The 15,066-nt window shown below is 45.7% G+C and overlaps 1 protein-coding gene across 1 annotated transcript; it reads left to right on the forward strand.

Moving 5' to 3' along the window:
• Positions 1–1,515: 1,515 nt before the first annotated feature.
• On the forward strand, positions 1,516–12,310 carry Hrg (histidine rich glycoprotein). The gene is made up of 7 exons (XM_036203127.1): positions 1,516–1,731; positions 4,054–4,170; positions 4,986–5,076; positions 6,596–6,762; positions 8,127–8,207; positions 10,311–10,412; positions 11,456–12,310. The coding sequence occupies exons 1-7, from the start codon at positions 1,516–1,518 to the stop codon at positions 12,308–12,310; spliced, it is 1,629 nt and encodes a 542-aa protein (XP_036059020.1).
• The last annotated feature ends 2,756 nt before the right edge of the window (positions 12,311–15,066 follow it).

Raw genomic sequence — 15,066 nt, forward strand, 5'->3', positions numbered from 1 at the left:
TAAATGAAGAAACTAAGAGTCAGAAGATATGGTGGTTTGAATAAGAATATCCCCCCTCCCACCTGTGCTGGATATTTTTATATCAACTTGATACAAGCTAAAGTCATCTGAGAAAGAAAATTAAGAAAATGCCTCCAAGCTGGGTGGTGGTGACACACATCTTTAATCCCAGCACTCCAGAGGCAGAGGCAGAGGCAGGTGGATCTCTGAGTTCAAAGCCATCCTGATCTACAAAGGGTGTTTCAGGACAGCCAGGGTAACAAAGAGAAACCCTGTCTCAAAAAAACAAAATTAATTAATTAATTAAAAAAATAAAATGCCTCCTTAAGATCAGGCTGTAGGAAGCCTGTAAGACATTTTCTTAATTAGTGATTGATGGGAGAGGGCCCAGTCATTGTTGGTGGGGCCACCCCTAGGCTGGTAGTCCTAGGTTCTATAAGAAAGCAGGCTGAGCAATCCACAGGGAACAGTACTCCTCCATGGCCTCTGTATCAGCTCCTGCCTCCAGTTTCCTGCCCTGTTTGAGTTCCTGTCCTGACTTCCTTCAATGATGAACAGGAATATAGAAGTATATAAACCAAATAAACCCTTTCCTCCCCAAGCTGCTTTTGGCCATGGAATTTCATCACAGCAATGGAAACTTTACTAAGACACTGCCATAGGCTCATATATATTGGAATGCTTAGTCATCAGGTAGTGGCACTACTTGAGAAGGATTGGGAGGTGTGGCCTTGTTGGATGAAGTGTGTCACTGGGGGTGAGCTTTGAAGTTTCCAAAACCCAAGCCAGGTCCAGTGGTTCCCTCTTCCTGCTGCCTACTGATCCAGACGTAGAACTTCCAGGTGCTTCTCCAACACCATCTCCTTCTTTGCACCACCATGTACTCCACCATGATGAACCAACCCTTCTGAAACTGTAAGTAAGCCCCAAGAGTAAATGTTTTCCTTTATAAAAGTTGCTAGGGGTCATGTGTCTCTTCACAGGAATGAAACAGTAGCTAAGACAGAGGGGTTCTACAGCACTGCACAATAAAGAAGTAACAGAGTCAGGGCTAGACATTCCCATCTGATTCTACAGCCACAGCTGAAGGAATTCCATGCCATTCAAGAGGCAGGCTGTTGAAGGTGTTACTTCCCTCAGATAATGAGGCTGTGTTCCGCTGCAGAATTTTAGTGCCATAATCCAAAGAGACAGACAGCCGATGGTAGAGATTTCCAGCTGAGACAGGTAGAAGAAAAATTACTTCCAACTCCATCTCCACACCCACACAGTATGTGCTTAAGGTCAAACACACTCTGAATCAGTTGCCCACTGGATATAGCGAAGGTTGTGTGGATGATGATCTTACCCACTCATCAGACTCATCAGTGTTGTGTCTCAACTTTCTCTACACTAATCATTTACAGACTGTTGACAGTTATTTGAACCTGGGGTCAAGGTGAACACCCCCAGTTATACAACGAAACTCTATAAAGACCTTCATCAATTGAGTGTGTGTCGCTATAGAGTTCTGCCATGGTGGACCACAGCCTAGGATGTCTTAGCACAATGAAGGGGCTTACTATAGTACTGCTTCTAATCACCCTGCAGTATTCCCATGCCCTGAGTCCCGCCAACTGTGATGCTTCCGAGCCTTTGACTGAGAAAGTTCTAGAGCTGATCAATAAAGGGCGGAGGAATGGCTATGCTTTCCAGCTGCTGCGAGTCTCTGATGCTCACGTGGATGTAGTGGTGAGAAACGGCCAATGAGGAGCTGAGCTGGGAGACCGTGTGTGAAGGGGAAAAGGGACTGGAGCCCCTGAGCAGACTGCTTTGCATAACTAATGGCTTTGATCTGGCTTTCCTGTTTAGTTTCTGGAGATTGCTTGAAATTATTGGGTTTGCCTCTAAATTAATGTTTGTTATTGGCATGTCATCAGTCTGTAAGTACCTAGAAGTACTGTGCTGAGCCCACGGAATACTGGGCACTTTGAAAAGAAAACTAGAATACCTTCGCGCCTTAAGGAAACAATAGTCTGCTAAAAGCACATAGGCCAACTGTGTAAAATAGGACGCATTTTGTGGCCATGTGCCTGCCGAAGATATTGGAGCAAATGAATGACAGATCTCTTAACACCGAAAGAGAAAGGTGCTGGTGGGTTCTGGAGGATGGATAGGATTCGGATGGCTATGTCCTAACACATCATGTCCTTTAGGAGGGAATCAGAAAGAGGTGTGTTTCGAAGTAACTGAATAAGCAGGGAGGAATTGCAGAAGTTTAACGGGGCTCTGGAAAAGCGGGAATTCAGTGTGAAGCTGGAAGAGAGCACAGCGCATCTTGAAGGCAAGCAAGCTTGCTGTCTTCGTTTAGATTATATGGTCATTTGGAATGGATTTGATAGGCTGACAGGGACTATGGAAAGATGCTGGTTCCTCCCACTGCACAACAGTAACAATATCCTACCTTTTCTGAAATGGAATGTCTGAAAGGCAGGAAGCCAGACCATGGACAACTGCAGACAACACACAGAGCAATTTATACTTTTCACAGCCTTGGAGATGGGGAGGCATGGCAAAATGTGGAGAACGGGAACACAGGAACTTAAGATAACGAACAATTTAATGACCGTCTCTACCACTCGAAGCTCTTTTCCACGTGTCAGACCCAGGATGAAAGAGCATGGCCCTACTTCTGAATGGCAGTAGAGAGGAGGGGGGGGGGGACACAGTGAGATAGAGGAGAAAGATAGAGGCAGGTGACAGGAACCTGAACCGAAAAGCTGTTTTCAGGAATTCCGGCAGGAGGGCCAGACCAAGACGGCGGCAAAGCGAAAGGAATAGACAGACAGGACACCAGAAACATTTCTATGTAAAGTCGCTTGGCCTGGTTGGTGATTGGCCAAAACAAAGAAACTGATCAAAGCAAGATTCATTTAGCTTTTTTCCCTTGCTTGTTTTGTTTGGCTGCTGTTGATGCTATTATTAGCTCAAGCTGACCTTGAATCCTCCGGAGCTTTGGGATCATCAGTGTGAGCTCTGGGCCCATGCAAATTACACTTGTGTTGCCAGAACCCAAGTAAAAAACTGAATGGAGCCACTGAGGAGGATGAGGAAGTCCAGGGAGACGGAGCAAAGGGACAGGTTTAGCTTCGGATAAGATGAAGGAGGGAAAGCCAGTTCAGGAACAGCAGACCACAGATACAGACTAGAGACGGTGGTGGCTTTGCTCACTTTAACTCTGGGCACAGCCACCAAACACCTCTACCCAAACCAACACCGTCATTTAAAGGCGAGAGAAGAAACACCCTGATCCTTAAGAAGAGGATTTAGCTGGGCGGTGGTGGCGCACACCTTTAATCCCAGCACTCAGGAGGCAGAGGCAGGCGGATCTCTGAGTTCAAGGCCAGCCTGGTCTCCAAAGCGAGTTCCAGGAAAGGCGCAAAGCTACACAGAGAAACCCTGTCTCGAAGAAAAAAAAAAAAGAGGATTTAGAAATCACTATTTGAAGCTGTTTCTTGAAATATGTAGATGAAAGGACACAATAGAATATCTGCAGAGATTTAAGTATGCCAAGAAATTTTTTAAAAAGAAGATTGTGCCAGGCAGTGGTGGTGCATGCCTTCAACCCCAGCACTCGGGAGGCAGAGGCAGGTGGATCTCTGTGAGTTCGAGGCCAGCCTGGTCTACAGAGCGAGATCCAGGACAGACTCCAAAGCTACAGAGAAACCCTGTCTCAAAAAAAAAAAAAAAAAGAAAGAAAGGAAGGAAGGAAGGAATGGAGGGAGGGACGGAGGGAGGGAGGGAGGAGAGATTGATGCTGGGCATAGTGGTGCATGCCTGTAACCTCAGCACTTGGGAGTGTAAAGCAGGAAGAAGCCAGCCTGGGTTCTCACATCCTGAGATACTGTTCTTAAAAAGGAAAGAGAAGGAGCAAGGGACAGGAAAACGGAGAGAGGAGGGCAAGGACAGGAAGGGAAGGAAGAAATTGCTTTCATTAAAATCAAGAACAAACCAAAATAAGAAATCTCTGGGTTCCCACATCTGACTGACCGGTTCCTTACTTGTCATCCTCAGGAACCGGCCACCGTCTACTACTTGGTCCTAGATGTGAAGGAGTCTGACTGTTGGGTCTTATCCACAAAACCCCAGGATGATTGTCTTCAAGCTGTTTCTCCACGGCCATCTGAAATAGTAAGTAACTGGGCCACCGCTCTTCCTTTCTTTCTTCTGTCCACTCCGCTCACTCAGAGGAGCCACACGTGGGCAAGCAAAAGCTGCTTATGTCTTAAGATCCATGAAGATGATGTCAACCTTAAATAGCACTCTCCTAAGAGCCATTCCTGGGAACCCTGTTGAAAGTAAGTCGGTAGGGCTTGTGGTCCGCTGCCCCCCCCCCCCCCCCCCCCCCCCCCCGCGCCCCCAGGATAGCATCACCAGCTGCGAGTCTTGAGCAAATCACCAACCATCTTAGACTTCAGTCTCCTCCACACTAAAGGGAGAGGGTTAAGGTAGGGGAACTCCCGTGTCCTTTCCAGACCACACAGTCTGTGAATTTATGAGCTAGGAATTGTGTGCCTTCAAGAGTGGTCCGTTAGCAGTAATGGTCCCAGTTGCAGTGAGAAATACAGCTTTGCTGTGCATGTTGGACCTGGTTACTGAGGCCAGTCTGTCTCCCTGTCACAGGCGAGAGCATAAAGAAATAAGCAGACATGGGATGTCAGTTCCCGGGAGTGAGAGTGGAACATGTGGAAGGGTCTGAGTGCTGTCTCCTTTGAAAATGTTTGGGATGTGGTCAAGATGCACTTAAATGGTTGCTCTTTTAAGGGTTTGGGGTGTCAATGGTGTGCGGCCCACAGAGCAGGCTGAAAAGGCTGCTCTGGGACTAGACTGATGGAGGAATCCCCGAATACACATTAAGTGAGATGGTATAACATGGCTTCTGTGTTCCCTCGTAAGGCCATCTGAGGCACATAAGGGCTTAAAATGAAGATGGTCTTGTTTTATAGGTGATTGGACAGTGTAAGGTAATAGCTACAAGATACTCAAACGACTCTCAGGATTTCAGAGTGAACAACTACAACTGTACCACAAGTTCTGGTAAGGCCATCACCGACTCGCTGATTAATTCTGAGCTAACACGCCCTTGATCACACAGTAGTGTTTGCTACCTAACGCAGGGCAGACATCAGAGGGCCCTACCCTTGAGTTCTCCGTTAGCACTCACTCTCCTGAAAATAGACGACAGTTCCCCACCTCTGGTATATGCCATTTAAGGAGATTTGATATATAAATATAGAGACTTGAAGAGGCAGTACACACCATCGCAGAGACTTAGCTCTGAGTTTAGGCCAGCCTGAGCTTAAGTTCAAACTTTGTTACTGACTAGTTACCTCAGAGCCAAGGCTGTCGGGATAGAACCCTGTCTTCACTGTGTCTAGATTTTGTTTCCAAGGTCATGAACTTCTGCCAGCCCAATTATTTTATCTCCCAAATAACTGTGACTTGGGGAGCAAGTTACTTAACCTCTTCAGGCTTTCCTCATTTAGGATTCTTGTTGAGATTAAACATAATGTGTACTCTTGGTTTCAACAGATAAAAGTTTTATACTACTCTACAGTGTACAAAGTAGTCATATATTGTATTATATCATGCATTAATCATTTTGTTTAATCTCACAAGACTATGAAGTAATCATTGCAAAACTTCCTACTTTAGAGATAAGAATAATTGGGGCTGGCCAAGATTACAATGTGTGTCCTCAGAAGCACATGGAGACATGACAGAGATGACTATGTCTACTTCTCTACAGTGTGCATTCCAGAGCATACTCCTCTTACTTATTTTTTTCTGAAAGAATTACTTTTTTTTTTTTTTTTTTTTGGTTTTCCGAGACAGGGTTTCTCTGTGTAGCTTTGTGCCTTTCCTGGATCTCGCTCTGCAGACCAGGCTGGCCTCGAACTCACAGAGATATGCCTGCCTCTGCCTCCCGAGTGCTGAGGTTGAAGGCGTGAGCCACCACCGCCACCACTGCCCAGCCAAAAGAATTACTTTTGAGAGGGGCATATTTCAGCATGGTTGAACCTAGGCAACAACCCAGCAGCTTCTACAGGAAGTTGCTTTAAGAAGGAAAGAAGTAATGAGGCTCAGGCCTGTATTCCCAGCAATCACAAGGCCAAGGTGTGAGTGTGAGGTCAGCTTCAGAGTGATTTCCTGTGGTCAAAAAGAAAGGGGAGAGAGAGAGAGAGAGAGAGAGAGAGAGAGAGAGAGAGAGAGAGAGCGAGAGCTGAATCCTTTTTTGTAACTTTAACTTAAAGCTGTCTCCTTGACAAAGATAAGAAGTGTCAACTAAATCAGTATGCTGAAAGGCTGGAGTGGGCAGGGCATCATGGGTCCAGGTCACAAGTGCCAGCAAGGAAGAACAGCTAGGTATCTCTGCTGCTGCTTGACTGATTGATCTTGACAAATTACTTGAACCATCCGTTGGTCCATCTGTCGTGTGGAACCTAGCTAGTGTCCTCCTCTGCGCCGTGCTTACATTTGCTGCATTCAGACCTGGCGTTGACATTGCGGCTGACCCTCTGACGCCATGGCATGGGCCATCATTCTTCTTTCTTAGTCTCTTCAGCCCTAAGCAACACCAAAGACAGCCCTGTGCTCTTGGATTTCTTCGAGGATCCAGAGCTTTACAGAGAACAAGCCAACAAAGCCCTTGACAGGTACAAACGGGAGAACGTCGACTTTGCCTCTTTCAGAGCGGAGAAAGTGGAGAGGGTTGTAAGAGCGGTGAGTTTCCAACACGCCGCCGACCTGGCGGGCGGGTTTGAGCTGAGGGGCACACCCTGTAAGCCTGCCTCGCCTGGCCAGCTGCCTTCTCAATCACCACAGCCTTTGCTGCTTGGCAGACGGCAACCCCAGTGCACAGCTCTTCTATAGCTTCTTTGTCTTGAGAGAGTGTGGAATGAGGATATAGTGACTAGCTGACAGAAAAAGAAAAAGAACGTCTGAAGGAAAGACAAGAGCATGATGGGGTTATTTGAGCATTAAAAACCATCCAATTTCAGCCTTCCTATATTGTGGTTAGAATAATACTGAGGCTCAAAATAAAGATCCCCACCATGACCAGCACTGTAGCCGATGCTGAAAGTCCCTGCCTCACTGACCAAGAATTTTAGAGCCTCCCACAGAACTGTCAGGTAGAGCAGCCAGTTGATGTTTGACATTTGCTTTTAAAAATAATATTTTTAGAACTGTTTTTAAGATTTTTTTTATTTGTATGTGTGTGAGTGTTTGCTTGCATACATGTATGTGCAGCTTGCGTGTGCTCTGCCCCCAGAGTTCAGAAGAGAGCATTGGATCTCCTGCTGTGGGTACTGGGAATTGAACTCACATCCTTTGAAAGAGGAGCAGGTACTCTTAGTTACTGAATGAAATATTTCTCCAGCACGGCCAAGTGTTTTGGAAAGGGAAAATTGACTAGACTGTGGTGTTTTGTGCAATGGGATGCATACACTGTTTTTTGCTGTGAAGAATGTTCTGGACTCAAGTGTATTGGCAAGAGGGAAGAAGCATACTTAGCTCATGAGCCCATGTAAACGAAGTATTTAAAAATCTATTTATTTCTGCATGTAGACAAAGCCTAGATGGAGAAACACATCAGACCAACGGCAATGGGGCTGGAGAGATGGGTCACATGTTAAGAGTACTGACTGCTCTTCTAGAGGATCTGGGTTCGATCCTGAGCACCTACATGATGGCTCCCAACCCTCTGTAACTCTTATTCCACAGGATCTTATGCCCTCTTTTGACCCCCTTGGACACTGCATATACACAGAGCACAGACATGCATGCAGGAAAACACTCCATACATAAAAACATAAATAAAATCAAAGAAAAAAATCAGCAATGGTGACATCCCTCAAGAATGAGGTGTTTTTCCCTGCTGTGTTTATGCCTGTATATCAGAGTTTCTGTGAAGTGGTGACCTCTTATCACTGATGCAATATATTTTTAGAAGGCAGAAACCATAGAAAAGTGGGATGCATTCATCATTTTAATTCCCATGGTGCTTTAAGAGATATTGTATAATAGGTGTCTATTGCTTTTCCTCTTTGTATGCTCCTGAAACTATGTTGATTCCTCTGTTCTAGAGAGGAGGGGAAAGAACCAATTACTATGTGGACTTCTCGATGAGGAACTGTTCCACACAGCATTTCCCCAGACACCCTCCAGTAAGTATGACACACACCTGTGAAACACTGTCATTTTGAGAGTGCTCACTACTTGACAGGCCCTTCCAAAGGTTTCATACACGTGTTCACTTACCGACACTCACACTACCACTGTAGAAGGAAAGCGCTCATATTTTCTCTGGTTTGCAGATGGTAAGATGGTTTTAGCATATCCATGTATATATGTATATATACATATATACATACATATAAAGTGCTGGGATTAAAGGGGTGCCATATATATATATATATACCTGAAGTTGAGTTTTCAATTCATCAAGACTAAAAGCTTAGTGAACTAATAACCAGCATGTACTAGGGCCATCTACAACCATGAATCAACCCCCACAGAGATCCCAAATGACAAGTGAAAAAGTTACTGTGGTCCTGCCCAGGTTCACAGCCAAGCTTGGATTAGAATGCAGGTCTTTTCTGCAGGACTTCTTCCCCAGTCAAACTTACCCATTATGTGTTGGGAGACCTTGCTGACAATACTGGATAGTTCTTCCCTTTAGTCACTGTTTAGCAGGTATTTGGTCACAGTGATGAGAAAGTGGCTGATACACATGGTGTCTTGGCATTTACAAAGCATCTCCACCTACTGTCTGCTTTGCTTCATGGCAATCCCACAGAGGGGATGCAAGTGTCCACCTCCCTTACCCTGGGATAAGGAGGCCTGAAATCTCTTCCTGTTGTTATTGTTATTTTATTTGTTTTCTAGATGGTGTTTTGTTTGTTTGTTTGTTTTTTGTTGCCCTGACTGTTCTGGAATTTGCTCTGTAGTCCACTGTGGCCTCAAACTCAGAGAGTGAAGTGCTGGGATTAAAGGGGTGCACCACCACCCACCCAGAGAGGCCATTTACCTGTGCACTCTTAGCTAGGAAATGCCAGTGAATGGAAACCCCACTCTGATCTCAACTCCAGGGTTTTCCTGGAGTTTAATGGCACTTTCACTTTCTCTGGCCAGAAGGAAAGAAGCATTAATTGTTTCGTGTTCCAACTGCTCAAATTTCCCACTGGGGCCAGTCTTAGATTCCTACTCAGAAGCCACAAAAGACAAGACATTCTTTCTCCTAAACCCATCCCTAACAAACTCTTCACTGTGTTTGTGTGGTACTAAAAACCCAGTGCAGAATCTCTAGGGCTGGACAAGGGGAAATTAACAGCCTCACCTCCTTTAACCAAAGCTGCTTATAATCTGTGGGTAGATAGCATTACATTCATTTCATGAACACCAAATTTCAGAACTTTTGTGCAATTTGTCCTCTATTGCTGGTAAATGGTAAAACCACATTCATGTAGGTTTTGTTAGTTTTCAAAACTGTTTAGACAGCCTCAACGAATAGCTTATTCTAGAGATGAACTGTCTTCTTATCCTTTGACAAGGGGGTTTAGGGACTTCCAGAGCACAGGTATGCCGGCCGTTAGGACCAGCAGACACGTTCACAGGGCCACACAAGCTCATCCTTGCAGTGACTGTCCTTCCCAGCGCTTGCAAGTTACACAAATCCATCTTCTACAGTGGTCCTCCTTCTTCCTGGCACAAGCAACCCAGATCTTTAGTGCAGAATCACTGGACTAAGAGCAGCGGGAACGTGCGGCTAGTACAGTCCTCATGTCTGCTCATGGTGGAAATCCAGAGACGCCTGAATAAAAACCTGTGACACCTGGACTTGACCCAAATGTTGACTGGAGGTGTATGAGCATGGTCCTCAGTTTGCCCTGGTTTTGTTTAGGTGTCATGTGTGTGACACAAGGACTCCATCAGGAAGTTACAGAACTGGCTGGCCCCTTTCTTCTCACTCATTTCAAGCTTTTCTCAATGGGAAATCTTAACACCCCTGTCCTGAGACAGACAGACAGACACACGCACACACACTCGTGCACACACACATTTCACTGTACATTCATGCTAGGCAGTGGGACTCATGCCTTTAATCCCAGCATTCAGGAGACAGAGCCAGGCGGATCTCTGTGAGTTCGAGGCCAGCCTGGTCTACAGAGCGAGATCCAGGACAGGCACCAAAACTACACAGAGAAACCCTGTCTCGAAAACAAACAAACAAACACTGTACATACACTAACAGGCTTCTCCCTCTGCAGGTCTTTGGATTCTGCAGAGCACTTCTGTCCTACAATGCAGAAGCCTCTGACTCGGAAGCCCCAGAAGACATTGACATCAACTGTGAAGTCTTCGACTTCAAGGTGGGCTGCCTGAGCCTCCTTTGTCGACAGAAGGGCCGGGCCAAATGATATTTCCACACATAGTACCTTTGGTTCATTTGGCTTTTATGTCGTGTGTGTGTGTGTGTGTGTGTGTGTGTGTGTGTGTGTGTGTGTGTGAGAGAGAGAGAGAGAGAGAGAAAGAGACAGAGAGACAGAGAGACAGAGAGAGACAGAGACAGAAAATAGGTTTGTTGTCACCAAGAACAGGTTCCATAAATTTTATTTTATTTATTTGTCTGTTTGTTTTGTTAAGACAAAGCCTCACTATGCAGCATTGGCTGGGTCTAGAACTCACCATAAAGACCAAGCAGACCTCAAACTGCTAGAGATCTGCCGACCTCTGGCTCCCAAGTGCTAGGATTAAAGGTGTACACCGTCACACCCAGCCATATGTACACCACCATGCCCATCCATGGATTTTTTTTTTTTAAGTTAAAGTCTGTTGGTATACAACTGTGATTCCAACACATGGGATGTGAAATGGAAGAACATCCAAGTTTCATGCCAGCCTGAGCTACAGGGAAAGACTCTGGGTTTTTTTGTTTGTTTTGCAAAAATTAAATTAAATTAAATTAAAAAAGAGCTAAAGTTGAGGGTGTAGACAGTGTCATCTGTCCTCTGGAAGAGTGTCTGTCTGTCCTCTGGAAGAGTTTCTTGGTAATGTGTTGGGAATGTCAGACCCATCATAGGATGCTAGTTTAATAGACAAGTACCCTTCCTTGATAGAGATTCATCACTTTTCATTGAAATGAAAAAATAAGAATAAATTTTTTTTTCGTTTTTCAAGACAGGGTTTCTCTGTGTAGTTTTGGTGCCTGTCCTGGATCTCACTCTGTAGACCAGGCTGGCCTCGAACTCACAGAGATCTGCCTGGCTCTGCCTCCCGAGTGCTAGGATTAAAGGCATATGCCATCACCACCGCCTGGAGATTTGTGAAATCTTTGAGTCTCCAATCTAAGTCAAGCCTAACATCTAATTTCCTACAGAATTAATTATATTTGCTTTTCTGTGTTCTTTACCAGGAGAGAAACATGAGTGACATAAAGCCCCACTGGGGCCATGAGCATTCTCCTTGTGGCAAACATATGTGCAAGTTCAGTGGATCCAGGGGTCATCATCATACCCACAAGGCCTATGGACATGGCCACCCACCTCTATCAGAAGGAGCAGCTGACTCAGACAGACCACCACATCAAGAAGGGTTCCTCCCACAGCGCCATTCCCATAGACCCCCTCATAATCACAGTTGTGAGCATCCTTCCCATGGACATCATCCACATGGACACCACCCTCATGGACATGAGCATCATAGACACCCTCCTCATGGACACCATCCCCATGGACACCCTCCTCATGGACATGAGCATCATAGGCACCCTCCTCATGGACACCATCCCCATGGACACCCTCCTCATGGACATGAGCATCATAGGCACCCTCCTCATGGACACCATCCCCCTGCAGACAATCCCCATGGACATGATTTCCATGACTATGGACCCTGTGACCCACCCTCTAATAGCCAAGAACTCAAAGACCAACATCATCAGGGCCATGGCCCACCACATGGCCACGGCCCACCACATTTCCATGGCCCACCACATGGCCACTCAAGAAAAAGAGGCCCAGGTAAAGGGTTCTTTCCTTTCCACCAACGACAAATAGGATACATCTACCGACTCCCTCCACTAAATACAGGTGAAGTTCTAGCTAGTCCTGAGGCCAATTTCCCCAGCGTCTCATTGCCAAATTGCAAAAATCCCCTACAACCAGAGATTCAATCCTTCCCCGAGGCAGCCTCAGAGTCATGTCCAGGGAAATTCAAGAGTGAGTTTCCACAAATTTCTAAGTTTTTTGCAAATATGCCTCCAAAATAAAACCTGATTCCTTGGTGGTGGGGGGGAAAAGGGACAATGTTCTGAATAAATAAAATGTGAGCAGTAAGAAATGAAAAGTGTGGTTATTTTAACTTTATTATCATACTTAGGGAAGTATGGGAAAGAAACCAGCACAAGACAGACAGATGGAAGTGAGAGGAAGTACATCAACGCTATGAACCAGAGTTGAAGTCTGTCACTGCATCAGACGGGGCACATCTCTAGCACTCAGAATTCCTCTCTTCCTCGGGTGAACTCCCTAATTCTAGAGTCTCTGTTCACACTTCTGCTATAGCTGGGTGCGTTAGCTATAGCTCTGTTCTTATTGCTGTGATAAAATACCATGACCAAGGGACCTTACGGAAGAAAGGGTTTATTTGACCTTATGGTTCCAGAGAGGTGAGAGTCCATCACAGCAGGGAGGGGTGACAGCCAGTGACAGGTGTGGTAACAGGGAGCTGAGAGTTCACATCACAAGCACAAAGCAGAAAGGGGCTTTTAATCTCAAAGGCTGCGTCCAATGACATGCTCCTCCAGCAAGGCCACACCTCCCAAACATCCCCAGAAACTCCACAGACTGGGGACCCAGTGTTCAAATATCAGCCAGTGGGGATATTCTCCATCAAACCATTGCAGTAGGCAGACCAAGGAAGTATCTATTCGAATGGCAGCACATGAGTTATGAACCAATGGCTGTGGAGCCCCCAGCTGGAGCAGGCCCTCTAGATATGTGAGACAATTGAATAGCTTGATCTGTTTGGGAGGCACCCAGGCTGTGGGACCAGGACCTGTCCTTGGTACATGAGCTGGCTGTTTAGAACCTTGGGCTTACACAGGGACACATGCTCAGCCTGGAAGGAGGGGACAGGACCTGCCTGCACTGAATCCACTAGGTTTAAATGAGTCCCCAGGGGTGTCTTGGTCCTGGAGGACATGGGAATGGAGGGGAGGGTCTGGGGGGAAGTTGGAGGTGGGGGTGGGAAGTGGGAGGATGGGGAACCCATGGGTGATGTATAAAATTAAAACACATAATAATAATAATAATAATAATAATAATAATAATAATAAAAGATGATTATGAAAGTGACTCACATTGTCTCATAGTGATTTCTCATCTACATTCCATTATAAAGCACTTAATAAAACTGACTTGTAAGGAAGTTTTAGCATAATCATCAATTCAAGAAATATCACTCACGTTCCTACTAATTCCCATTTCACGAAGGCACTCTTCTGGGCTAAGGGGAAATTAATCCTAGTCCTCACTGGAGTCCCTGCTGCCTGCTTCTCCCCATACAGACTTGTACCACATAGTGCCATGCTTGGGTGAACACAGAGGGCCATCGGCCTGTGCACATCTCTCCTTGAGGGTCAGTGACCACTTCTAGATCCAACTACAGATGAAGGAGTCCCCGGAAGATCACCATGGACAAAAGTGCCAAGATGATGCATCCATGGCCATTCCTTCCAGGGATCTTGCCCAGACAGTGTTTCAAAAGGGAGGGCCAAGCTCTGCTACGTCCCAGGAACCCTAGATCCTATACTTCCGCTGTCTCATCTCTTCCACAAGATGGTTTCTCTCTAGTCTCAGATGAGTTTGCCTTATTTATTTTTGGTGCTAAACAACTGTTTTTCTTCCACTTTAATACTCTTCCCCCTTTTTTCTAAATCTGAATTCAACACACCTGGAGCCAGGTTAATCAATTTCAGATTTTCTCTACCTCCCAGCCACAATGCTCATTAGTACTCTAACTACTGAATAACAGGCATGGCCCAGGTACTGACCAGTTCCGGCAACCATTTAGAACATTTACCAACCAGAAATAACCAGTGTGACCATTCTATTGGGGGGCGGGCAGCTAAATGTTGCCCTAGGGAGCCATGTTCTTTTACAGAAGCATGAACCCAGAGTCAGCTGCCTGAGTGAAGAGTTGAGAAAAAGGGAGATATCAAGATTAACATTAATGCTATAAAGGACTTACTAATAAACATCCTTTAGGAAATATTAAGTTACACAAAGTAGAATTTAGTTAAAGAAGTGCTGCCTCCCATATGATGGGAAGATAAGTAGGGTACTGCCCAGACTTGTTAGAAACACTAAGAAACTCTTGTACCCTAATTGAAGTGGCAGTGTGTGCTGTCGTTATAGGGAACCTACACACGGGGAGGTTTTGGCTAGTTTAACTGTGCACTGATACAGCAGATGTGTAACAGCGAGGTAAGTAATGTAACAGTAATTGTACATATTGCACAGCTGGTGTCGGGCTGGCTCTCACAAGTAGCAAGCAAGTTTTACAGCGTTAATGCTCAGGCTTTCCTTGCTTCCTCAGAGCTACAGCTTTGTGTGCTGCTCTTATTCAGTAGGACCTCCGCTGAGTTGATAACTTCTGGGTTTTCCTTTTTGGATTTTGTAAGGCAGAAGTTTTTTGCCACAGTTTGGAAGACAAGTCACATAACTTAGACTCATGTAGATGGGCTCCAAAAGATTCAAAGGAACTGCTTGGACGTGATGGCCTTAAACTGCTGTCCCAGCTTTAACAAGAGCACCTCACCTGGGTGATGTCTGCCTGCTCCACTGTGACTTGTGGGGCTCCCGTTCTCAGCAGCACTGTTGAAGGCCTGCGGTGTAGGGAGCCCTCTCTGTTGAAGACACGCGTGTGGGTGCTTGTGCACTGGCTATTGCATTCACTTTCATGCTTTTTTGACAATGCACTGGTTTTGTGCAAACTTTTACGGAAGTCTGTATGAATTCCCCC

Source organism: Onychomys torridus, chromosome 12, assembly GCF_903995425.1.
Source record: "Onychomys torridus chromosome 12, mOncTor1.1, whole genome shotgun sequence".
Classification (NCBI taxonomy): Eukaryota; Metazoa; Chordata; class Mammalia; order Rodentia; family Cricetidae; genus Onychomys; species Onychomys torridus.

What these genes read in the sequence shown, in the direction of transcription:
- Hrg (XM_036203127.1), top strand. Translation starts at nt 1,516, where the DNA reads ATGGTGGACCACAGCCTAGGATGTCTTAGCACAATGAAGGGGCTTACT. An exon ending in CTCCACGGCCATCTGAAATA is followed by an intron (nt 4,171 to 4,985) that starts GTAAGTAACTGG and finishes CTTGTTTTATAG; the next exon opens with GTGATTGGACAGTGTAAGGT. An exon ending in ATTTCCCCAGACACCCTCCA is followed by an intron (nt 8,208 to 10,310) that starts GTAAGTATGACA and finishes CTCCCTCTGCAG; the next exon opens with GTCTTTGGATTCTGCAGAGC.